The 27,513-nt window shown below is 38.2% G+C and overlaps 1 protein-coding gene across 9 annotated transcripts in view; it reads right to left on the bottom strand.

Annotated features, from left to right (window-relative positions):
* Nucleotides 1-27,513, bottom strand: part of DOCK3 (dedicator of cytokinesis 3) — a 184,872-nt gene that overhangs the window by 74,801 nt on the left and 82,558 nt on the right. For all 9 annotated transcript variants that reach the window (XM_061346909.1, XM_061346906.1, XM_061346903.1 and 6 more), the window contains exons 10-13: nucleotides 22,590-22,650; nucleotides 19,585-19,732; nucleotides 13,204-13,292; nucleotides 9,499-9,624 (exon numbers count right to left, since the gene is read on the bottom strand). In XM_061346909.1, coding sequence (XP_061202893.1) covers nucleotides 9,499-9,624; nucleotides 13,204-13,292; nucleotides 19,585-19,732; nucleotides 22,590-22,650 — 424 coding nt within the window. The remainder of the gene's footprint in view (nucleotides 1-9,498; nucleotides 9,625-13,203; nucleotides 13,293-19,584; nucleotides 19,733-22,589; nucleotides 22,651-27,513) is intronic.

Here is a 27,513-nt window from a genome sequence, read left to right as displayed (position 1 = left end):
AGAAACCTTCTACTACTTTGCCTAGTTAGCTGATTTGGAAGCATCAGGCTAAGCCTGACAAAACATCAGTAACATCAGACTTCCTATTTCCAATATATTTTAAGAAAAATAAAGTGTTCTTGTGATGATCAGCAGAAAATTATGTTCAGTTAGCCCTTCAAGGATTTTCTGTATTTTCATAATAACTTTTTACCATAACACCAAAATAAAAGCAGCCTTTTTGGGAACTTGGTTGTAATTCAGTTCAGAAAGGTTTAGAAGGAATCATAAAATATTTTTTTGCTAGATTCCTGGCTAGCCTCTGGTATCCATATGCATGGATATAAGAAAGCGGGCAGTATGGATACTTGCCAATTTCTCATTTTCAAGAGCTTTCAGAGCAAATGACTATATTCAGAAATAGAAATGCTATCATCCCTCTCAGCATCTCGTTATCCTGAATTTCACAGTTCTAGCTCAACTGGTTTGGGTTGTTTTTTTTCAGAATCTGGTTTGTGAAACCCTGCTTTTAAAACTAATGCAGCCAGTCCTAAATCATGCACTAAAAGGACAGCAGGTAGCTACCTATTCTTCTGTAAGATTTAGTTGCTGTCACCATTTCATGACGGTTCGCACTTACCACTTGTTCTTATTTACTTGTCAGAAAGGCAAAGAGACTAAAGGACAATATAGAAAACTACAAAAGAAAATGAAATAAAAAAAAACTAAACCCTTTCAGGGCACGTATTTTGTTAAGCAGTTTCAAGAGACTAAATAATGAAGTAATGGAATGGTTATCCGGCAAAGCAGAGACTCCTTGAATGTCTGATTTCTTCCACTTGGAGAAGCTGATGCAGTTAAACCTGTTTATTAATCAGAAGCACAATGAAATAGGCAGCATTTGCTTTTAGGCAGTGTGGGATATCCTTTTGTGTCTGTCAAAGCAGCACTTTAAATTCTTCCTGAAGTCTATAACCCCACAGAATTTGCTCCTTAAGCTACTGTAGGGACAAACAATAGAAGCTTTCAGTCCTGTCTTTATTTTCATTTTTATATCTGGAGGAAAGTACAACTTTTTAAGCATGGAAAATACAGCTCTGTAGCTGACAGTCCTTTTTTGCTAGGAACTCTCTATGAATGGGCATTTGTATGCAAAATGTCCTCCTTTTTCCATCAACCTCTCTCTCACTGTGGATTCACACAGAGCTGACTGCTTGAAACACCTCACAGTTAGAGGTCTGAAAATGCTGTGGTTCATTAACAGGAAAAAGATGACAGCAAGAGGCTGGTGAAAGACCTCAAATACTTGATCTGTTTCTTCTCATCAAAGAATAGTCATCAAAAGCAATACTCTGCGGTCTACAACAACAGAGAAACTGATCTTGCTTCTCACAATCAACCTAAGCTATCTGTACATTGACTATGGAAATATCAAGGAAATACAAATTTCATCCCCAAAGATAGGTTACATAGGGACTTTCATTTTGAAAATCCTGCTTAACAGACTCCATCCTTTTTCCTTAGCAGTTTGCATACGGAAAAAAGTTTCCATTTGTATGCTCCGAATCTTAGTAGAAATTAATTGTACTCATTATAATTAGCATTTTGGAGCTTCCTATTTATGACCTCTTTTCTGAAAGATAGTCTGGCTACACAAAGTCCAATGTCAGATAGCAAATAATTTTCCAGCCTAAATTAAAGGCAGCATCTGGTTATAAATAGCATCTTATCTTCCATTAAGTTTAACAGGAGGGATATTACTGCACTAATTAAAAATATGCCTTTGGGGTGGGGGGTAAAGGACCTAAAAACCAGTGGATTTACATCAAAATGAAGAAAAAAAGAAGGGAAAAAGTATTTTAGTGAACTATAATGGTGCATCTTCTCTTGTAAAACTACTGTCTTGCAAGTCTTAAAAAAAACAGTAAAGTACCTGGCCAAGACAAAAAGCATTTGGCTATCAGTTATGGAGCCCATCAGTTTCTTTGGAGTTCAAGCTACAAACTCAAACACTTCTGTTTAGTTAGCAAAAATAACCTTACTACAAAGATGTATCTTTCTGCCATCATTAATGACATCCCTTGCTGAGTCTGCTCAAGCCATCTTTTTTCGCCAGTTGCTACTGGTTTTGAGGGGTTTGAGCTCAGCTGCACAGAAACTAGAGCACATGCTTCATCAGAGAGAGCAGTTTAGTAACAGATTTATTTTGAGGATGCAAATTGCAGCCTGCACGCCACCACACGAGCGCACAGACAGCGCAGTGCTGCCTGGATGCGACTGAACAAAAAGCGTGGTCAGTAGGATCAAGAAGTGATCCCTGGCAGCTCTAACATGGAATGACAGCTACATCTCAAGTCAAAAATCTTGGCAGACAGAGCTTTCCCCATGTTTAATTCCATCGTGAAAAGATGATAAATAAAGAACTTGTTTAACAAAGCAGACAATTCATGTCCTCTCTCTGGCAAACTATCACAAACAGTACTGGCTCTGTGTGGCAAAACTGCATTCTGAGAGCAAACCAGCATGGTTCATCAACCTGCATCCCACGGGCCTCACAAAGAGCAGTGCTGACTACAAAAACTGGGTTAGCTGTAGCCTCCTAGCACTAGCATAGGAATACAAAAGGCTATAAGGCCACTGTCCAAAAGTGTTTATAGACTAAGACCTGCGGATGGTAGCTTAAGCTGAGGGCTCTTTGTGTTAGATGGCTAACAAGGATGAGCTGAAAACCTAAGAGAGCTTTTAGAATGGTATTTGTTTTAAAGCCCATCTCTCTACAATTGTTTTCAATTTAAAAACAAACAAACTGCTTTTTAGAATAAACTATGTGCAGTTTTACATACGCCGTTGCTGAGAGTCATTCTTTATGAAATATCCTGGACACCACTATTTTTCACAATCATATAAAATATTTATTTTCTGATGTGTTATGTGGCTCTCCCTTTACTCTCCCTTCACCTTCATGGAGTTTTTGGTCTGCTTCTTTGGTTTAACTTATTTACAAAGCTTTATGTCAAATGCACAATGGTTTAAATTATGAAGAATAAATTATAGCTTTGAGGGTTCACTTATACTGAAATGAAATCCTCTCCCAAATCACTTGAAACTATTTTAACAGCAAAAAGGAAAAAAGGAGCAGTGGAAAAGGCCACAGGAGCCAAATATCGATTCTGTGTTTACAAAATAAAGAAATGTACTGGAAGACTTCCAAATGGTTATTGATTACCTTCAAGACTTAATAACATTAGGTAGTCCAACAGCCAATAATTGTCTAGTATCTATTAGAATAAGCAGGAGATTTATCCTGATAAGATTTGTAGGTTTTCCACTAGAAGACTAACCCATAACTTGAGCTGCAAAGCAGCAGCAATTTATAGAAACCATCTGCATTTAATCTAACACTTTTTACTCAGGGATCCTATAAGATTCTGTATACTGAGGACAGAAATTGTCCCCGTTTTATACAGATGGATACTGTGTCAAAAACGAGTTACATAATTCATAGACTCTCCAACAGGAGAAAGACAAAACAGATCCTTGACTTCCTGATTCTAGCAAATTTATTTTCTAAGAAGTCAATGTTCTGTGACTTTGTGAACCTGTAAAGGACACATATACCTGTAAGCTGGGGAAAAGTGGCAGCTCACAACACTGAGGATACGCAGGTCTAGCTTCAAGTAACTTGATAACTATACTTATCCAGGAAATTTTAATTGTTCTTTCTTTAATACTGAGACTTTAGTCTCAGCAGCCAAGGATATTAAAAACTTATCTATAAAAATGAGTATTTATGTCTATATTTGTTGAATTGTTGAGATGATCCTAATCAATTATGGCCCAACACTATGACATACTATCTACTTGCCTCTCTAACATGGCTGGGTTTAACACATTCTTCAAAATACTGGCATTTTACAGAATAATAACCAATAGCCTCCAAAGCATCAATGGGCAAGAAGGACACTCGGAGTATATTCCACAATGGCTGATGAAGATAAAACAAGCTCATATATTTTATGCTCTGTACATAAATGAACATCCCCCCAACTAACCAGCATCACCCCACTGACTTAAATCAAGTTACAGCAGTTGAAACAACCAGGGGTTTGACTCTAGGAGACTCAGTCCAGCAAGTAAGATCTTAGAAACAAACTATAAAGTGTAGAATTACTGGTATTCATGTATAGTGTTACAATGTGCTTTGGCTGTATGTGTTCTAGTTCTTTACAATGGTAACTGCTCTTCTTCCTGGCCAGAAGTATATCAAACTAGTTTCTCTTCTGATGGACAGCCCTTCCCTGTGGTAGCTCTGGAGGCTGTTGCACAGGAGCAGGGTGCCAGCATCTGGATTCTGATCTCAAACAGCACACTACACCCTGCTCTTAGTTGCAACTTTCTCCAAATAAAACCCACACAACTACTCCTGAGATGCAGTAATTTCAACACAGACAAGGTTAACAGAGGGACGTCCACAATCACACTGTGATCACCACATGATTTTTACAAACCAGACGAAGGGAAGAAATTGACCAAGTGTGACACATGGGATGGATCTCAAACGCTCTTGGCCTTCTTGCTGGCTGACCATTATGGACTTCTTCCCAGTCGTTTCTCAAATGAAGAAGAGTGCCAGCCTCACGCTGCATGATTCTCCCTAACAGTGAAGTTGCCTTTGACACTAGTGTAAATTCTCTGTACTGACCACCATATTACTACTTGCCTGTTAAAATTAAGAAGCCTGGTGTGATCTGACAGTCTTTGGGAATCACATTAGATTCACTTCAGCACCTTATTTTGCTGACCCTTCACCAGCCACTAATTATTTTTAGGCCTATATTCTGGAAATAGTTGTAGTATGCAACTATTAACATGTAAGCAATATTACAACAGCAAGGGGAAACAGAGTTTTTACCTACTGCCCCTATGGCAAATAACTCCCTCTCCCCCTTCTCCCCCCCCAGTATTATTTAAGCTTAACTCTAGCTTTCAGTGAACAGAACACTCAATTGTTTCTAGGAAAAGGAACAAACGACACTTGGATCACTTGCTACCTGTTGTTTGACATCTGTGTATAGAGAAGTCACACAATGCTCTTTTAAATTCAATTGTTTCCCTGAAACTGCTTCCTTTCAGTAGTATAAAGTTGATTTTTACTATATTTTTTCTTATCTCCTTCAGCTCTGCAAGTTTATTTATGATAAAAATATTTTTTAACTCTTGTAAGTGCTTTTGGGTAATAATTATTACATGATTATGTCTTAGTCTCATTGACTCTCTTGCCATAAATATTCTGAGAACAGCTGATGGATTCTGCCATATCCATTTCTTAACATATTTTTTTGCCATGACTTTGTGCTCACAGATGCTGAGATGTTTCTCACCTTTGCATTTGTCTGCATTTACAAAGAATCCTCTGTCACAGCTACTAAATTTGTCTGGAACACTGTGGTATGGAGAGAGACCGGTAAGACAAATCTACGCCTGTTACCAAAGCTGTCCTATGATGTCATGATTTGCTATCTTTACCAGTCCCCAACATTACATGAGAGATGTGAAAATGGGAAAAAGCAAGCAATAAGCAGACATTACACGAAAAAGCAGACACTTACACCCAACTATCTTCATCTCTGCATCAGAAAGAAAGAGGAGGGGAATAAAGGGAAAGGAAAGGGAGAGAAGCCAGGAAATTAAGACAAGGGGAGAGAAAAAAAAGAGAAACAAACATCACTCACAAGTAGAAGATGAAGCATGCACTTTTCATCAGAGGATCAAAGTAAAAGACAGAATACTTATCAGCACATGGGGAAGGGAAGGGATGTCCTTTGGGGAACTGACAAACGCCATGCCTATGCAATAGATTTCTGATCAGCAAGTTCTGTATACAAATAAAGTTGCAATCCAAAAGGCAAGCAGCACATGCCTCATTGCTTTTATCTCTGGGGAAAGGTAAAATTGTCAGGGTCAGATGGACGGTCTTAAACCCAGTAGCAATTTAGTAAAAAAAACAAAACCCAAACCCACAAATGAACAAAACCCCTCCACACCTCCTCAGGAGGCTGGTGTGACTGAATCCCTCCGCTTTGGACAAAAAAGATAATTCAGTGCTTTATGATGACCTTATCAGATCACAACACAGTAGGAAACAAAGAACATTTTATCTGTTGAACTGAAGACAGGCATGGTGATTTTGTAGAACATTAATCTTGTTCTGCACAACCACGCAAAATATAAGCGCATAAAGACCAGTTTCACCTTCTTTCTTAATAACGACCAGCTACCACTTCTGTTGCTCATACCTGAGTGAGGGCAAAAGAGGGCTCAATACAGGAACTGATGCTACAGTTTAGAAAACAAAACGTATAGGAAAACTGTGTGATAAGACAGCTATGCAATTTTAATGGCTCTGCACATTTGAAAATATTTCCTATTAAAAAAGAAAATGAACATGTTAAAACCTATGACCAAGGAGATTAATTTGAAATGTTGAAGCTATGTATTTTAAAAAATAGATTTCCTGGTTCAGGAGCAAGGTCACTGCATATTTTAACAATAGGAGGTGACGTAGCCTTGATTAACTTATTCAAAAAACGTTTTAAAAATCACACTGCCTTGAAAAATCTGCATCTGCTTGCAAAATACAAGTCATGAACTTTCTGTGCTCCTTCTGGAAGAGGAAACCCTGTCTTTAAGGAGAAAGAAGCAGTTCTGAAGCAAAGCAAGGAAAAGGTAGTTTGACAAAGACATTTAAAGCAGCAGACGTGATTGAGAACTGCTAACGTGCATGACAGAGCTGTTTTTTCATTTGTTTGGTGGTTTTTTTGCTCTCCCTTCCCCCACGAAATATTTTCTAGCTTCAGACAATACCAGTAAATCTAAGAAAGAATGACTGATTCTGGCTGCCAACAACAAGCAGAAAGTAAAGCGACAGGCATTCCTTGTTCATATAGCCTGGCTCATCAACCTGCAAGATAACTTACCCTACACCCAAATGTTCCATCCTGGACATCAGGTAAACTCAAACCTCGGTCTCATCTGTTGTTTTAAAAGCAAACAACAGGCAAATATCTGCTGTCGTTTGAATAACGGCAAATGTATTTTTAAGAAATTTGACAAAAATTTGTTCACTGCATCATCACATTTTATTTTCATCTAATTTTTCCAGAGATTTCATTATCCCGGAGAATACCCAGGATAATGAAAATTCTTGTTTAGAGCACCACCCATGGCTACCTGTCTTCACATAGTATCTCCACCCTTTCAGTGTTGCAATTTATCTTTACAGTGAAAGCCTATTCACACTTCCATGGCTGCCTTTCTTTTCTTACCTATGTTTAAAGACATTCACAAACTACCTTGACCCACAAACGTGAGCCTTTTATTTTCTGCCCCAAATACAAACACCTAAAGCTTTGCATCTACACATGCAGACCTTGTGTAGCTCCCTCTGAATTGAGAAGTTCTGGGTGTCCAGCACCTCTAGAGAGACAATGAGCTTTTAAGAGCGAGTGGTTGTCCTTTCACATGTTTATTTGTATCAATCAGTATTTTAAGCAGATCTATATGTATATGAGCCCAATTCCAAATAGATTATAATCTTCAAATCTCTATGGTTTCTCCAAAAAGAACTGTGGTTCTCACAAACATGACATTAGCAAGCAGCTGTGGTCCTTTGAAGAATACCACCGGAAAAACAGAGGGGATGGCCAGAGCTAGGAAGATCACTGCTGTACCTATATAGTGAGCCTTACAACAGGAGTGCTGTACACACATGCAGGAATCTGGTTTTAATTTACTTAAATGTCTAATGCTGACTATCACAAAGATCATAATAATATACTTAAGATTTGGTGGACATTTTGCACTGAGGCAGCACTTCTGCTAGAGTTCTTAAATAGAGAAACAAACTTTGGAAATTTCAATTAGGTGCAATGAGTATTTCAAGCTTAGGGTGGGAACATTTGCACATGAAAGCTGTTGACCTGCTTGTTCAAGCCCAGGACCAAAGTATTGTGTAAACCAGCAGAACTGCAGGGAAGACAGCCCACCATGCCAGCTTGCAAAAAGAAGCTAGGGCCCAGAAAAAACCCCAAACAATTAGGAGGAATGCTGAGCCCATAAAGCTGCTCCTTAAGCTTGCTAAAATTCAGTGGTCTGAAGCATCTGAGGAACATCTCTATACAAGTGGAGGATAAGGAAATTCTTGCAGGCAAATCAATTCATAGGTAAGTAAATGTTATTTTTGAAGTTGACTTTTCTAGCTGCAATCTCAGTTACAGCAGATCAACCTGCAGCAGTTGTGCCTGCATATCAACAGACAATATTTAAACTTTTCTTTGTTTGATTGCTTAGGGTTAAGACTTGAGCTGGTGTAAGGTCACTGGAAAGTAAAACTTGTAATTGGCTCTAAAGCCAACATCGTGTTGTTCTATTACTATTATTGTCAAGTTTGTTAGTAAATAAAACACATACTGTTCTAAATGCTTTTACTTTAGTTTCTAGAACTTCTTCACACCTACTCCCTATTCTTACTGTGCTTTTTGAAGAGCTTCCCTAATGAGGTTGCAACAACTACTTTTGACATTGATGTGTTATTGCAGTCCTCCGAGTAATAAAATCAGGTACTTTTCCCATTATGCTTTCATAACATTTCCCATGTCTGCAAAGTCATCCTTGGTCTTAGTTTATAATGCGTAGCAATAACATACTATTTCAAACGCTATACATGCAATAAAATTAGTAAGCCTATTTCTTACTGCACTGTGAAAATCAAGACAGTATAATGCCAGGTTTTATATTGACTGATTGCATGACTGGCTAGGTTCTGGTTTCCTCCCTAAGTGAACTCTTGGCTATGCTGGGGCTGGCTCAACTTGTGCCAAAACAAGAAGCATCTCAAGCTGCTGCTCCAGAAGTAAGGAGCAAACAAAGTACAGAAATGCTTCAGCCAAGACAGCTGTTGCACAGACTAGGTGCTCTGTTAGGCCAGCTGGAAAAATCACACCAGATTTGCAGCCTCACGTATTGTCAGCCATTACAAAAGCATCATACTAACTCCAAAAATCAAGGTGGCAAAGCGGAAACTCTTTTTCCAGGCTTTGGATTATTGGGAAGAAGAAATTTCATGCATTTTAAAAGATAAAAATCTAATTTAAAATCTAATTTCATTTTAGATTATAGTCTAATTTAAAAAATACAAAATCATTTTTATAGATAAAAATCTATATGCTCAGCATACATGACAGACATCTCACTGGTGAGGGAGGGAGGAGGAATATCAAACCAATCTTTCCAGATCACCCTCTATACATGTGAACTTAAAACCTTCTATTACTCTAAAACTTGTTGATTAAAATGTTTTAGCATGCCTCCCTGAACCTGGAATTGGCATTTATCAATAAATGAGGCCACTCTCCTATTACTAACCTTCTTCAAGTAAAGCACTCATCCCAGTGGAGCTTGTCTAGGAGAGTATGAGAAAAAAAATGACCAACAGCTTAAGATTAGAATTGTTGAGTTTACCTGGCATGATAACATCAGGAAATCCAAGCTTCCTGGTAACAGAAACACCTCTGTTAAAAATCATGGGGTTTTCCCTTCGAATCTGCTCCATGTCACCACGAAGAAGCTGAAGAGATATTATAAGTCCTGGGAAAAAAAGCCAAAGATGTTCATTTTTTCAGACCTAAAGGTGACATGTCTGTATATACAAGGCATTCAGGTAAAATAATGCTTTGCTCCACAGTTAATCTGATACAAATACATAAAACCAGAGTTCTTTTCTCTCTTGGAGTAATTCAAAACTGAAATGAAAGAAACAAAACTGCTTTAAGGCACCAGTTAAGAGCATAACATTATATGAAAACCAGAATACTTACTTTTGCAGGTATGTCAGAAGTTACAGTGAATTAATTAGCATTATTTCTGTTCTTCACATACAGCAGGTTACAACACAGGTATGAACAATGCTATCTCTTTCTGAACTACCACATCACACAACACTAGAGTATCTCTAAGGGGCCTTTAATCCTTCTTCATACTGCAGAACAGTATAATACCTGTTTCACTTATTTCTTTAACTACTTCATACAGGAATGTTGATTTTAATGGAATTCCCTTCGTTACCTCAACGTCTTTCAAGCGGATCAACTGGTCACACTGAGTTTATCAACCAGCTCTTTCAATGCAACCTTTTAGTGTATCAACTATATATAGCTTGACTGGGACTAATTACATGGTAAATCTCAGTCCAATTGCCTTCTCTAGTTGCTTTTAATTTATAGCACACTACACCCTTAAAAGGAGTATAATATATTGGTAAAGTTACAAAATCAAGAATTATGATACCAGAAAATGCCAGAATGAAACTTAACAAGCTTAGCCTCATCTGCTGAGCATACATTACCAGCTTCACATACCAATGAGAATTTTGCTCACATAGTAATTTTCCACAATCTTTATCTCCTTCAGTGAATGATAGTTAGTCAATAGTTCTTTCTGCCCTCTCTGTTCACCGACTGGAACAACACATACTGAAACAAACAGTGCCTTGTATACATAATCTTGCAAGAGCCGCCTAAAGTTCTGCATTTTCCTAAACTTAATATATTGGCTTTGCAAATATACTTAATCACCATTTTGTTCGGAAAGTTACATGGCAAAATGGAACCAGTAACCTCATGAACCTCCCATCCAATTTCTGCTCTCTTCCCTTGGAATAATATTCAGGCCTGTTGTTTAGCTTCAGCCAAATTTGGCAAGTAAATAGATACCTAGATAACATGGAGATTGTATAAGTTTTATGAATACTGGGAGTTGGAATGAAAAAAAGAACATAAAGCTTTAAAGCAAAGGAAAAGAGAGGCCAACCAGCCAGCTGGACAATCAGCATGTATATACTCAAAGGCTGCCAAAACACAGACTTGCAACTGTCCAGCGAAGTAGGCAGAAGAGCACTGCAAAGCACTGCAGGGAAAACAGAGGCTTTGTAACCATGGAAAAAATTCAACTCACTGAGTATCACCCAGGAGTGTACATCTGTGTGTGAATGTGTATAGAAGATTTAACAGAACATGAGACAAATTCTTTAGAAATCAGTCTTTTGCCACTTACGGGAGAAACCTGGTCATTTTAGAGCCTCTTTTTGTTATCAAAACCAAACAAATGAAAATAAATTTAAAAAATTCCAGCAGAAAGGAGTGGAGCAAATTTGGAAGTTCAGACCTCCCTCCCCACTCCCAGCACCCACAGTGCTTAACAGCACCAGAATCAATCTATTACTTATAAAAATCAGTCCCGAGAGGAAATATGCAATGTGATTTTCCAACACAGTATTACATACGTTACTTACATCATATCCTCTCACATATTCCACCCCAAATAACTTCCCTAAGAGGTTTTGTAAATCTACTCTCCAGTCCTCCTTCCTATCCAGCCTATCCTTTTGGGTTTTTCTACTTCTTGTAGCAGGTCTGAGAGCTGACTTTTTTACAAGACCTGGGAAGTGGGGAGAGAAACAACCCATGAGCTTTTCTTCAGGGGAAAATCACACCTGTGAACTGAGCAGTTCCTCCATGTAAGAGCAGGTTCTCAGAGGCCCAAACTGTACTACTTAGGCTTAAATCATGTCAGCCTGCAATACTGCTCCTCCCACAGGACCTCTGTCAAGTTCCAACCCCCTGCCCCAGAGATGTACTAGATCTTAATGAAATGGTTGAAGTAATTATTCTTAAAAGCCAAAGGCAAGAGTAAAAAGCTATCTATTTGCCTTTCTTTCTGCTCTTCAATAAAGTTCATGCTTGGGGAAAAAAATAATGAAAGTTTTAGGCAGACACCTGGCCTGGAAATAAATGCAAACAGCCCAAGTTTCAAAGTTATACATAATTCAGGAAAATGTTTTAATGATAAGCAGCGGATGACCTTAGCTGGAACAGGAAGAACAGCAGGGAAGGAGACCTGCTTTGCATATAATAAAGTTCCAAACCTAAGGACTGTTTTATTTGTTTGTTGTTGTACTTAATACCTTCTGCAGGAACTGCATATTCCACTACGATACCTCAATATACTCCATATGCTAACAAATGAAATTAAGACAATATTCGGGCATCAGTACGCTGATAGAAAGTATTTGGACATCAGTACGCTGATAAATCAGGCATGTGGTAATGAATGCAAAGGGAGCTGTAATGAAGCAGAACTGTATCCTATGGGCTGGGTCATTTGGGATGGAACTGTAATGATCTCTCTGAATTAGCAAACTGCAGAAATCATTAAATAAGGTAACAAGATAAGACAAAATTCACTTCCACAGTTACCTGTCATTAACTAGGAAAATAAAAAGGGATTTGAAAGGTGGCAAAACTCCTGCCAAGACAGTTATTCTCATGAACTATGACTTGAAACATTTAGCACTGCAACTGTCACAGAGAGTCTTCCTGATAATTAATTTGTTGGCACAAAACCACTGCTTGTTTTCTGGAGAGCCAGAATATTCTGAGCAGTCAGACAAATGTTAAGACAAATTGAACCCCTGGTTTTGCTTCTTCTGACAAGAATGAATGGTATCCTTGAGAGCAAGCTCTGGATATGTGTTATACCTGGAATTTTCAAGGGAATACAGGATGAAAAGGAAGACAGTTTTACTCAAGGGAACTCTGATGAATAAAATCTAAATTCTTCATTTCCTGTAGACTCAAGCCTGGTCACAGTGACTTAGTCCAGTGTCACAAAAAACACCTTTTAAAGGAACTCTGCCAATACCGATTGCTGCTTATGCTGTGTCCTCCCATGGGCTAGCAATTTTCAGACGCATGGTTACACTCAGTAATTGTAACAGCCAATAAATGAATACTCAAAGTAAGCTAATACTGTAACAGGCCACTTTCTCTCTTCATTGCTGACCTCTCTCAAGATAAAAATAACACTAAGGATATAACCATGAAGGAAATCTAGCATGCTGAATTAATGCCATTGTCAGCTGTATACAAAAGTATCATGCGTTGGTGTTTTCTTATTTCCTGGTTAAACTGACAGACATGATACAGCTTTTCACCTGTAAACTAAATGTGAATTAACTTCAGCTGGACTTTTAAATCACCACAAGTAAAGAAAAATTCAGCTATATATAATCCTGCAACTCACTGAGTTTCTTTGCCGTAAATAATTAACAATTTCCTAAAGCACATCTTCAGCTGATATTATGACAAAAACGTACAAGTCAATATTTACCATAGTTTGAGCTGGGTGCTGTGTATTTGGTGCTGGACTTGCGAATAATGTTTTCATGGATCTGGCACCATTCGTTTTCGTTGTTACACCTGAAATAAAAGAACACTAATTCAAGTTAAAAGCTTTATGCTGAATCATCTCAGGTCAGGGAAGTCAACTTTGCTGTAGAGATAGCATGAAAGGTTTTGGAAAGGCTGTGGGGTTTTTATGAATGAGAGAAATCCCATGTAACCCTTGGTTTTAAAAGTGGAAGACATTCCACAAACAAAACATTCCCAAATGGTTATTCTCCTTTTTATGGACACTTTAGAACCTGTAGTGATTTTTCTGTTATCAAAGTCATTGTTTCACTCTTCATACTATGACAGAATGAAGAAAAGTCGGGACATCCTATTTGAATTCTCTGCATGAATTAATGTTAAGCTGAAATTAACTCTTGTCATTTTTTACCTATTTTTAGTAAGATAAAAAAAAGTTAAAATCAAGAAATAAGTGAAATATGAAAGAATAAATAAAACCCTGTTTTTAGTATCTAAGTCATTTACAAGACTTTTGCTTACCCACGTATTTTACAGAGTTCCTTGAAACATGATGCATCCCCCCCCCCAAGCTGTAGAATGAAGATACATAACACCACAAAGTATACTTCTGTACATACATCATCTTCTGAGCATTTTTACAACTCTCTGTCATGTAGATGTAATTTTAAAAAGCATCTTTAAATACTGTTATATTTCATTTCTTATGTTACCATCTGTAAATCCTCAACCCATTCCTAGGATAGAAATTACAGTGTAATTATTTGACTGTAGATTTCTCATTTTTCTCAGCAGGAAAAATTCAGTCATTAGTATCAGTTCCATGAGGACGTAACAATTTGGTGTGTGGAATGTAACACAAGCAACATTCAGGCAGGACAGCTGGCTGCCCTTGATCAGTCAGATTCAAACCTGCTGGATGCGCATCCTACCAAGATGACCACCTAATGGCAGCATCTATAAACAAAATTGTTCTAATATTTCCTACTAACTCTTATCTTTCCTATTAGGATATACAATCAAAGGCTCATCTTGAACACAAAGGAGAAGAAGAACAATGGCAAGTGGGGAACAACATCTGCTGCAGGAGGATGTTCAGCACATTGTCCAGATAAAAATCCAGCAAGATCAGTCAGCTTGGATCCCTTTAAAGACTGAAATGGGCTCCTGCCTTTGGTGATACATGACTCATTACAGGATGCTGGGGAAGAGCATTTGGAGTTGTTCAAGACTTTATACAAGCTATAGGGAAACAGAAGGATAATGGTATAAAATAGCCCATGCATAGCTTGCTGTCAGCATGCTTGTCTGGCCATGCCCTGTGATGGAACCGAGTGTTTAAAACAACAGACTGGAGGAGTCTGCAGTGTGCATATGTACGTATATTTTCCACTAACAAGTTCTTACCCTACTAAGCTAGAAAGGAAAATAGGATGAGGCCTTTGGAGGTGTATGTGTTAGTATTAGCGTGTACTTTCTGCCTGTGTTGATCTGTGTGGCAGGCTCTAAGTGTATGTATGGTGTGTATGCACACACAGAATACAGGCTCAGCCTTGTACCTGGCTGGACCTGGGGGCATGGAGCTGTGGCAGCCTTACCTCTATCAGGCTACTGGATCCAGCAGCTCTTAACATCTCCCATCACCATTCCAATGCCTTTAGGAATTCTGGAGACTTCAGACTAACCGCATGACATTGTGTGCACTTACATGAGAGTTTCTCTCTGTATTTTTTTTATGGCTAACTTCCAATTTCCTCCTCTATTCTTAAGTTTTCTCAGGACTGTTTCCTCAAATTGAAATGTATTATCTTCAAAAAACAAGTTAATAAGAATTATGATGACAACAACGAGATACAACAAAGAGCGGGCAACGCCCTCTACTGCAACCTGATGCTACTCCATCACCATAAAATCAGACGGTGTAACTATGCAGTGGAAAGTCAAACCCATTATCTCTTACTGCTCCAGTCCATGCCTTATGTAGAAATATTCTGAAGTGGAGCAACATCATAAAAAAAACCAAAAAGTCTTCTGTAAATGACTTTATCTATAGCTCTATGGATATTCTCATTACTCTGATGGCAAGATTCTGGAGAGAAAAATTAGGGACACTGCAGCATTTTGGAAATTACATTCAACAGAGATGCCTGAGAGCACCAGAGCAGATGTTTCAGCTTCCTTTCCAGTCACGGAGAAATACAGATTCCTTTTAACAATACCCCCCCCCAAAGAGGAATAAAAAACACATGAGCAGAAAGCCAGCAAAGCAGGACACGGCAAAAGTTCACCTGGATGCTTTATTTTTTCTGGATCTTGGACACTTGAGTCAGAAGTGTCACACTTCTGTTTAGGATCCAAAGCCAAAACTTAGGGATGTTAGAGTGTACATCCTTGTCTGCTCATATTCCCTCTGTCTATGGACTTGTTCAAAAACTCGCCTAATGCCCCCTGGACTTCCTATTGCTGACTGTCTTCACATCGTCCTGTGGCTGTGCAACCCAGAAGATCATTACCTGCTTTCTAAAGCATACTTTCTTCCACCTTTTTTAATTTCATCTCCTACCAATTTCATTAAGCATCCCTAATTCCTGTGCAGCTGTATTCCATGAACAACAATTTACCTTCCACCATGACTTTTTAAGTTTTGGTTGGTTGTATCTGTTGCCATTACCACTTTTCTCCAAGTTGAAGCTCCACACATGCTTAATCTCTCTCATAAACAACACTATGACATTAAACGTTTTAACTGCTCTGCTCCATACCTTCTGTAACTACTATATCCTTTCTGGGAGGACAGAAACAGATACCCACACAGTAACTCAAGACAGGTCAGCACTGAAGTAAACTTCCAGAACTTAACAGTATGGCAAATTGACTACATTTGTACTTGCTCAAACAATCTCTCAAAGCCAAAACACAAGAGAGCTAAGACATTAATGGACAGCACAAACCCCTTTCAGTAATTGTGGTGTTCTGTGCCAACTCAGAACTTCAACCAATGTACAACTTACTTGTTGAAAACATAACAATTATCTTCACACTGCCAAGACATTAAAAGTAATTTTTCCTACTGCAAACAGTATTCTCCTTAACGCAGACAGATAACCTCTAGGACAAATTCTGTACCATCCTTACAGATGAGACTACAGAAAGTTTCTAACTTCTGGTTATTTTTTAGTTGCTCAGCCTCTGGAGAGCAAGTTAAAATAGATTTCAGCCTCCAGTGACTTACGCCTGCAAATTAACCTGGAACAAAGTTAACCCAAAATCAATGGACTGTGAAGATAGCTTAAAGCTAGTTTTGTACCAACTACCAACATAAGCTGCACTTTACATTTCCTGAACACAAAGAAGAATAATATTCTCCCAAGTTTGAAATGCTGGCCCAAAACCACTTGCATGTAATGCATTTTATTGTGTTAACATTCTACTTGTCTAAATACCAAATACATTACAAAATCTATTTCTCGTTCAAACACGAATTTTCTCCTGAGCCATCCATCACCTTTTCAGGTTGGCTGGTTCTACAGTGAATTTACCATTTGGAATGTTTGCCATACTACATCAGACCCTGATGTCAGACAGATGGGGACAGAAATGCGATGTACATTCTCGTCCAGCTGGGCAAATAGCAACAACTGAATTAACAAAAGGGAAAGGCATTCAGGCAATACACCACATTAAGAGGTGGGAATTTTAAGAGCTAGTGCTGGAGATGGAGGAAATAAAAGGACTGTGAGAAAATAGGACAAAATAAATAAAGACAAGATAATATGAAACAGAAACAGGGAAAGCTTTTAGGGGAATGGTAAGACTGACACAAAGAGTTCAATGATGAAAAGTTTCCATTAAAGATTAAAAAAAATCATAAAAACATAAAAATGGACTGACAATTTAGTTTCCATCTCACTTGTAAAATATTTTACATGTATATTATTAAAAAGAATTATAAAAGTAAACCTTCATGCTTTTACATAATGAGCTTATAACTAGAGCTGTGGTACTATATCCTCTTAGTAAGATTATAACATGACTGTGGGATTAGCAAACAGGAAAATCTGGATTGTGAGAAAGAAGTATTTTTCAGCCATAAATCTTTAACAATAATAAGGCAAGCTGAGAAATACTGGTGAAGTAAATTGATTTTTTTTCCTCACATAAGTATTCCCTCTTGTGGATCCAGCAAAAGTCTCCACTGAAACACCATGTTATTTGTCTCAGCCTTTGTCAGGTTTTCAGTCTCTCAAATTTTTTCCAGCTTCTCCCCATGAAAAGGCTTTTCTGGCTGTATGCTGACTGCCTCATTTGTGGCAGCTGGAAGCTTTAGCTTTAGCTAGATAGCGTACAAAAAGAGTGTCTTTTACTGCTTCTTTAAAAAAACAAATACACCTCCTTCCTTATTTCATCTTTATGATGTTTTTGGGTTGGCTTGAGGCGTTTTAACAATAATCAAAATGAGAACAGCAGGTAAAAAAATCAGTTCAGCATTTAAGCGTTCACGTATAACTTTAAACTTACAAAGGACAAAAATCTGTCATTTCAATTTTAGCCTATAAAAGCAGGAAAAGGTAGGTTAGCTAAAAGAATGCGCAAAGAGAAGATGCAAGTGGGTAAACCTGTGAAAACTTTCTGTCATGGAAGACCAACAGCTATGAAAGCCGCAAAATGGATAAGCTGGTGCCCTTCAGATACATCTGTTTTCCCTTCTGAACGTTTTTGTTAGATGCTTACAAAGAAAGTGCAGTAACATAAAACAATGATGTACAAGACTTATTACAAACCAAAGAAATGACAACAATGATAAAAAATTACAAGCATCTGATTACAGAGCTGAATTGTGTTATGGGTTCTACTTCCTGTCTGGGAAGGCAGTAATGGCTGTGTGTGGATGTTGAAAACAAAGTGTGGGGAAGCAGACATGAAGAACAACAGCTGGTATAAACCAACTTAACCACTTCAGTTCGTACTTTTGGTGTTGTGAAGGTAATCCATATTAACAAAGCACTTCAGATTAAGAGGAAGAAAAGGGGGAAGCTCTCTATCCTGTGATTTTGTTGACCATAGTACTAGGACTTTGGATTGCTCTAACTGGCTGCAGTACTTTTATTTGTCACTGACAGATGGGGAAATCCAGTAGTTTAGATTTTTCTCTCTGATTTTTCTGTGGGTAAGAAGCTAAAAATGCATTAAAAGGGCATCAAAAAAGAAATCTGATATTCAGAATGTTCCATTACTGTAAATATTCAAAATGCTGCAGTTCCAGTATATTAACACCATAGCTACAAGGCCAATATTAACATAAACTATATAACCAAAAACCACTGGTTTGAGACAAGCTGAAACTGAACGTTGACAAAACGCCAAGACTATGCAGATTCTATTGACAAAGAGAAGAAAGATGACAATTTTCTTCCCTGTAACTTTTTTGCTGCAGTTTTCATAACTGCTGGCAAAAAAAGAATGGAAGAACTGACTGAGAGACTTTTCTTTGGACTTGCAGATTTCTAATGCATGAAGAAATATCCAAGATCTTTCAGTGAACAGCAAAAGCCATTTTTCATTTACAGGCTCCCTTGAATGTCAAATTTTCTGCTGCTGAACGCACTTCTGAAAGAATAACCCCCCCAAGTTATCTTAGGACTCAGAATAGTGGCTACAGACCGCTAAATAATGTCAGTTGTATCTTGGGCAATCTGCAAAGCAGATCATGCCAGTATTTATCCTCACTGACAGGAGACTTAACTATTCCCTGCAGTCTCCAGACAGTTTGTCTGTTGCCTCTTTATTACAAGTGTGAGACCACATTTCATAATAAGAATTTGTTAGTTCAAAGTTCAAAATCACAAATAACCGTAGACAGATTCTTGCTCAAAAAATGTTGGCTTGTTTTGAGATTCTGGTCACACACTGTTGACTTCAGCTGTTATCTACTTCTTTTGTTGGATACCATGACTGATAACGAATAGGAGACGGGGCATGAGTACCTGCTCCCTTCACCAGGAGAAATACTGCATCATTATTTCATTTGCAGTTTAGCAGATTTTAAATAAATCACATTAATAAAAGTGCAGCTTTGCATATCACACAGATTTGGGAAATACTCAGTAATTTCTGAAGCATTTCACATACCTGAAACATCTTTGATAATATTCATTAATTTCTATGAGCTTCTGGAACAATAAAGGAGCAAAAACCAGTGCCAGCAGCACTAGTTCACCTTGTGGGGAGGATAAAGCAGCAAATGCAGTTAATAGCACCTTGATATTCGCTATGTCTTTAGTATCTGATCACTCAACATAGACAAAGTATTTTTCCTAACCTTCTTCCTTTAGGAGTTACTCACGTGTAAACTTTGAGAACAAAATCCTTTTCTTCTTTTATTTCAGAGATTGACTGAAGTACATCCATGATGCTCAGCACTGCACAGCCATAGGGGCGGCGATAGTGTAAATGAGGGGGCCCTTTTTTTGAATCATTCAGCAACATGCGACCTAAAATTAACAGAAATGTAAAACATTAGAGATCCACATGCAGCCATTTTGTCTGTTCCTTTATCCCTCTGAGCATGCATACCTATAGCAACTTTCAACTACAGCCTGCAGCCTTTCCTATCCTTCTGTATTGGGTCTGGCTTGAGACAGACTTAATTTTCCCCACAGCAGCCCATATAGTGCTGTGCTTTGTATGGGCAGCTAGAAAAGGTGTTGGTAACACACCAGCGTTTTGGCTGCTGCTGAACAGTGCTCATACAGCATCAAGGCTGTATCTCCAACATTCCCCCCACCTGACCCAGTAGGCTGGAGGTGGGTGAGATCTTGAGATGGGACACAGCCATGGCAGCTGATCCAAACTGACCCAAGAGATATCCTTGGGTCATATGATGTCTGCCCAGCAATAAAAGCTAAGAGAAAGGAGGAGAGAGCGCATTTGTTATTATGACATTTGTCTTCTGGAGCAACCACTACATGTACTACAGTCCTGCTTCCCAGGAAGTGGCTGGATATCGCCAGCTGATGGGGAGTAAAGAATACATCTTTTGTTTACCTCTGCTTCCATGCACAGCCTTTCCTGTATTAAACAGCTTTTACCTTCACCCACAAGGGGGTTTCTACCTTATTTTCTCCCCCACCCTGTTCTGATGAGGAATGATAAAGCAGTTTGGTGGGTACCTGGTGCACAGCCAAAGTCAACACACCACAACTTCGCACTCTTTTTCTTCTTACACTATTTCAAATCCAGAGGTCCACATGAAGCCACCTGACTGACTGGGCTACTCTGAATAAGGCACATCACCTCCTTCAGCTAACAGAACACTCAAGGGCAAAGTGAACAGCATCATGTCTGACCATCTTTGATTTGCAGCTCCATGACACATATTTGTATTTAGCTGGGTTGACTACAAATCACCTGTATAATGAGCCAAGAATACAGCTGGTAGTCTCCTCTCTGCACCCACACAGGGTTTCACTCTGGTCCTCCCATTACAGTCCAGTATTTACACTAATTTTCCCTTTATACAGCTGCTTTAAAGAAATGTATTATATATTGTGTCATCTCTCATACTTGTCTTGGGAGTGCATAAAGGAGAATTCTGAGGTACAAACCTGCCCAACTTTCTATTGTTAAAACTGTTTTTTAATGGAGTAAAAAACACCAAGACCAGAAAAATCACCACAATAATCTAAGCCAACTGGTAACATTACACATAGTAATTTGTCCAGCACTTCTTCCATCAAGCTTTAAAATCTGAACTTGAACTACACTGTATCTTTCTACAAGCTTCACTTATTACCTCCAGTGATGCAGAGTAATTCTAACCCTTCCACACTTTATGACACAGTGAAGCCAGATAATGAAAAACCAATCCTTCCAACACCTCTGTGACTTAGAAGGCACACTGTCAGTCACCGGATAACACAACAAAGCTACAGCTTCAATAAGCTGTTTAGATTGTCTGTATTTCAGAAAAGGTACCTGTGACTGGTAGCACATGCAAGTAGTGAATGGGCTGGAATTAGTGTTAAATACCCTTTCACTGGCCTTTTTTCAGTTAACTGAAAACCTGAAACATGTGAAAGAGAGTGCACTACTCAGTTGTTCAGAATAAAACAGCTGAAGAGACTGTTACTCCTATTTTATGTTGATAACAATTTCAGCCTAAATGTTTGAAATAAGACATATTTAACATAGCTAAAATTCATACTTGATAATTTCTCCATGGAAGTACACACATTCATAATTTAGAACCATTTAAGTGCAGCTGTAGTTAACCCTGTTATTAACTCCCTGTACTAACTAATGATACCCTTTTTAACCAGAGCTTTTTTCTACCAAACACCTTCCATCTAAAAGAGATTGTAGCAATTTAATTCTAATACCAGAAGTTACACAGTCATATAGTCACTCACTTAAACACACTACTCAGCTAAAAAGTCCATCTAGCTGTCCATGAACTACTTTTCAGCACTGCAATATGCCTTGTAAGACACATTCTAAATTCAGTTTCGATCACAGACACTTTCCATTCCTGCTACTGCAAATCTCAACAAGAATAAATTAAGCCTAGCTTGGCCTATGAACAGTCAGAGAAACCCACTCTATAAAGGTTTTCTAGTCAAGTGAATAAGCAAAGAAGGGCTTTATTCCTTGGGTAGGGTCAGGTGCTGGCACTACACATCCAGATCTTTCCTTTAGACAGCTGTATGTGAGCAGCCAAGAGAACCTGAAAAGCAGCAAGCGTATCCTGCTAAATGTTGGGCTGCAAGCTTGACAGGCTTCCCACCAGCAGGTACTTCTGCTAATGCTCCTTTCTGGCATCAGCAGGTAGGAAGAACACCTGACAGGTGTGACAGCTTCCCTGCTCTTATGTTTTACAGGCATCTGCCTAAACTTGAGTGTGGGTTCTTGGAAGCACTACAGACTCCTACACAGGAGAAACCAGATTTTTACATGTATTTGTCTAACAGCCTCTGGTTTACTAGATGTGATGGCCAGGTATGCTGATGCCCTGTCCTGCTAACTAAGTATATATCAGTAAGAAGACCTCATTTTAAATTTTGAAACATTAAACTAAAAGCCTTTTAATTTCTCCATCTTCCCCCAAACATGGCATTTAATCAAGTATTTTGTTTCATACTCAGAAAAAAAAAAAAAATCACTGTGAAACAGTCATCAGTAACTTCATAACACTTAGCTACATATGGTCTGAATATTAATCTCAGCAGATAGGCCTGGTCTATGACTGAGTTTTGTCACTGGTTAAATCATAATGTCAATTAAAAACACACCTAAAAATAAGGTAAAACCATAGTTAATTATACATATTTCAAGTTTTAAATCATACTGTACCTATTCGGATTACATGGGCAACTATGTACAAATCTCTCTTCATGTCCTTACTGCTGAGATCCTAAAAGATTGGAAAAAATAGAGACATTAAAAAAAATTAACTTCCAAAATAAGGGTCTGCAAAACTCCCACAAACAGTAACAAGGACCACACAGTACTACTCTCCATTCACCTAGCTCCTCCATCTTTAATAAGAGAAAGTATTATGATTTCTAATTTACAGACAAGAAGAGTAAAGTATAGAAGGATTACAATTGGTTGAATAGTCTTTAAAAGGAAAATAAATTGAAGCTTCTGACTCCAATGATATATCAAAATTCTGGCAAACATTTAAAATATTCATTTAATCGTTAATTCAAACACATTATTAGAGTGTATTAAATTTGCATGGTAAATTTAAACACTTGAGTTACCTTAACTGCACCTCTTCTGGCTTCCTTCACCCCATCCCCTGACTGCAGGTCCCAGCCCTGTCTCTAAGACTTTTCCTTCCCTTCTGCTTTTCTTTTTTGTCTTTTGACTTCTCATTGTGTAGTCTTTGTGCCACACGATGGCTCTGGAAAAGTCTGCAGCATGACTGTCACAATTCAGATTCAAAATGTGTTTTGAACTAATCTCTGTTTTAGGAGTCGATTGGTCCAATTCCTCCGAACAAGTAAAAGTCTCAACAGGAGAAAAAGTGGAAGACTCAGAGACATGGTTTATTTGCTTGTAAATGTGTTATTCTTTTTCATAGGTGTTCATTACATTATGAAAGCAGCAAGGCAGTGTCTCAACCATGAGGTCAGAGAGCCAAGGGCAGCTAGTTCATAGCTAAACTTCTTCAACATTCAAAACCAGGGCAGGATGCATGCAAAACTGCTGTCTAGAAATGCTCTCTGCCCCATTCTAACTGCTGAAACATGCCGAGTGATGATTTGAGGAGCACAGTAGCTGGAAAGGGCCGCATTTGGCAAAAAAACATTCTAACAGTTTAATGACATTTGAAACAGTGATAGTGTATTAGAAAAACTAAGAAATAAGTTCAGTTTTAAGATAATTGCTTAGCAAAACACAGGACTTTAAGATCTCTGAAAAGTTATTTTTATGGCAAGCTGTCATATACATGGATGCCAACTCTGAAGTTCCAGGTCAAAACTTAAAAATGAGCTTGAAGAACTGCAAAAACTGGGAAAAGGAGAACCTACAGAAGAGCTGTAGGAAACTGAGGCTAGTGAAGAGTAGGAAAGAGTAGGAAAACTGAAGCTAGTGAAGACAAAAAGTGTTATTGGCCCTGACAAAGCTTTATTATTAAAGAAAATGAATTAAGAATTATGCATAAAGTACTTCCCAATAATTCACTACTGTGGCATTTTGCCTTCACATGTTTGAAGCTGTCTTAATTGCAATTTCCTTGGCATGTTGTGCTTTTCTCTGATAACATTATAAACAAAAACATTCCCCTCTCTTCTTTTTTTAACTGGAGAAAAGAACTAGGAAACACTTCTTTCTAAAAACATTAGCATTGTTAAAACAAGTTTTCCTTATGTTACTAACCTCCAAGACAAGGAGATTCTAAACACCACATGTTTGTGTACTATGAGAATATTCATTCATGACTCTGTTGCAAAAATGTTCTTTGTGATCTATAACAACAGCTGTTGCCTCTTTCTTCCCTCTGCTAAGTGCTACCATCTTACTGTTACGTCCTGACTTACACCAGACAGCCTTCAAATTCTCCCCAGATGTAAAGGGCATTGCTCCATTCATTTCTCAGGAGAAGAGCAACTGGAAATGCAAAATGATTAATGTATTCTTCCTAAGAACATGGGAGAGCGAAGTGTGAATGCATAGGAAAGAGACATACCCAAAAAGGAGGGCTTCAGCTCAGTTCCTGCTGTTTGCTTCACTCCTCCCCTTACACTGAAGCAACTGACATCACCTCACATTTTCCTCAAACAATTTTTTTGTTGGTTTGTACAAAATGATTTCAACGTAAGGCTTTTTAAAAACAGCTCTAGGGCTTTCACATATGACTTCACAAACAACTTGAGATGATAGCTATGTGTTCTTCTACCTCTTTTTTTTTTGTTCCCTTTTCAATTGAATAAAGATACATATCCCAGAAATAACTGTCCCCTCTAAAATGTACAGCTGTATGGGGACAACACTGGTGGATTTGTCTATGCACGAATGTAGCTTGGACTTCTAATACTCTATTTTTTGTGTGTTAAAAAACAAAGCAAAAATCAACTGGAAAAATATCAGGTTCAAATAAAACCTAGTATTTTCCTTAAAAAAAGCAATTAAATGGTATTAAAAGCACTGTAAAATGAAAAAAAAAATCCAATTTTTACATAAATGGGGAGAAAATTTTAAACTGTGGACATCTAAGTTCTGTCATTCCTAATTTGAACTAATTCAGTGAATTAAAAATTGCATTTTGCTGGAAGCTAAGATATGAACTTTAAAAGTCACACAGAAAATTCCTTCCCCATGTGACTTGAGAAACCAAATCTCAACTACTGAGATTATGATGGCAATGCACATAAACATTGAGCTTCGGATTAAAGTGACATATAGCACAATAAAATCTGGGCCCACTGACTGAGAGCTAGGCATAAAGAGAATTTATTCTAAGGAGAAGTTTCAGTCCCTTTCAAATACTGTTACATTGCTAAATTACAGCAGGCAAGTAATAAATTCATGGCTGTATCTTCTGACTCCATTTAAAAGGAGCACTGTGTTTCTCTGGGCAGCATATGCAGAGAGTTGCAAACACACTGCTTGGTATGCTTACCAGCTAGCAGATCATGCCTCTCTGAAGCCAAAGAATTAAGCTATATAAATCTTCTTTTATCGTTTTCTCTTCAAGTCTTATTTTGCTGCTGCATGAATAAAGGAACATACTTTCCAGGCTTTCATCACCTAACATACCAACACAGCATATGGTAGGCTTTAGCGTGCACATCCTGGAGAAATTGAAGTTCCATGGTAAGAAGGGATTTGACATAGTTTTAATCTCAGGAATGCCTGACAATACATTGAAAAAGCAACAAAACTTGGAGGTAGTATTTAATACTCTAGAGAGTAACAGATTTTTGCAAGTATCTGTGATCTGACAGGGAGTATTTTATTACACTGTCAGATTACCAGTTGTAACTAACAGCAATTTAGAGAACTATTTTTCCAAAGGGCAGCTGTCAAAATATCAGGAAATGGAGGGCATGAACATATTGATGGGTTCACACTTCCGTCGCTTTTCAGTTTCACAAAAAATATACTGTGTCACAGTCAAAAGACAAAAAAATGTGGGCCCAGATGGCCTTGTATTTCACTTTGTACAGCAGAGGCTTTTTACAAGGCGAGAAATTCTTCCTATGACATGGACAAACACCAAAAAACTCCAGCCCCTTTGAGGAATTCTTCAGGTAACTTCTCTGTAGAGAATCCACACACGACTTAGGACCAGAAAGGACAAACTAAGTTCATTATTTGCCTGTGTGCAGTATAAATAAACCAATATCCAGAAAGGTGCTCTTAGGCCTGCGTCCACAGGGGAATTATTTCCCACATCCTTCTAAGCTTCTTAAATGGTACTGCTTGATAAGCAAAATAATTTCATAATAGTTCTAATTCCATGGCTTGTTAGAAAATCACCTCTTTTCCCCCCACCATACTGGATATGGAAAAATGTTACTCTATAACAAAGGTTAGCTCTTTATCATGCTGGTCCCTATAAAGGTCTAACTGTATGTTAAAAAAAACAAATTCTACCACCCCCAAATCAGTGAATCCAGGATACTTCACTGCCTGGAATCCAGGATACTTAACTGACCAGTTATTTTAAAAGCTTTACCAAATTCAGTTGCCAACATCACAGGTGACAGAGTGAGGTATTTAACAAAAATAGCAAGCTTATACTGTGTGGTTACGTTTTAATTCAGACACAGGAATGTTTTTAAAGCATGCATAGGCTGAGGTTTGCTTGAGTGAGCTTTAATCTTCTGAGAAAGCAGTTTTTCACCTTTAGTGTGATATGACAACAGATGTAAAAACACTACCTAAGTGATTTTGATATCTCACACAAGGAGACAGCTGAACCCTTAGAAGCAGAAGAGATGGCAGGAAAAGGCAGGCATACCTTGAATTATCTAAGATATAGGGCTTCTTGCCTCTGGGAAAGATTAGTTTCAGAAAGATACTGTGGGGTGGTGGGGGAGAGTGAGGAAATCAAGAGTTAAAACTAACACAGCCTTAGGAACAAACCTGAAAATTGTAGAACTACCTTATTTTATATGCATTTCATAATTAGGAAGTTACGATAATTTCATTGCGGATACAAGGGTTATTCAAAAAGCTATTATTTGTTGCTCCTTTGCTACATACTTTGGGAAGTTCTTTGACTACACTGACGAAAAATATCAGAAGTGTGCAATTTTTTGTACAATTAGTTTTCCCAGTTATCATTATTCCCGTTACGAAGAGTACACGTTCTACCAGAGAGAGTGATAGATAACAAGTCTAAGCACCCCAGAGAGCTACTACTGCAGGAGCTTTGGTATTTTTGTACAGCTAAATTGAAAGGTAGCTTGGGAGTGATCCCTGGTCAGAAAGATAGTGCTACAGAGTGGCACCAGATTGCAATGCTCAGGGCTGGCCTCTTTTATACTATGCTAGCCTGATTTGCAACATGCAGCAGGTCTCACCTGGAATGTTATGCCCCTGGCCATAGCAAATCATTATTCTTTTTGTATATTTGAAAGCGTGCAAAGATGGGTCTGCAGGTCAGTGGAGCAAAACTGTTTCACACTTCACAGCATGGTGTGAAACGGAGGTTTTTTACATGACCTTTAAGCAGCGTGGCACCAATGCAGATGGGGGAAGTTTGATGGCGAAAATCTTTTTAAGAATTATGAACCTTAGAGGCCAGAAAGTGCCAAAC

The sequence above is a fragment of the Neopsephotus bourkii genome, unplaced genomic scaffold (genome assembly GCF_033783945.1).
Source record: "Neopsephotus bourkii isolate Nb327-2 ecotype Australia unplaced genomic scaffold, CSIRO-AGI_Nbou_v1 NB_284, whole genome shotgun sequence".
NCBI lineage: Eukaryota > Metazoa > Chordata > Aves > Psittaciformes > Psittacidae > Neopsephotus > Neopsephotus bourkii.
This window is presented reverse-complemented; position numbering and strand designations above follow the sequence as displayed.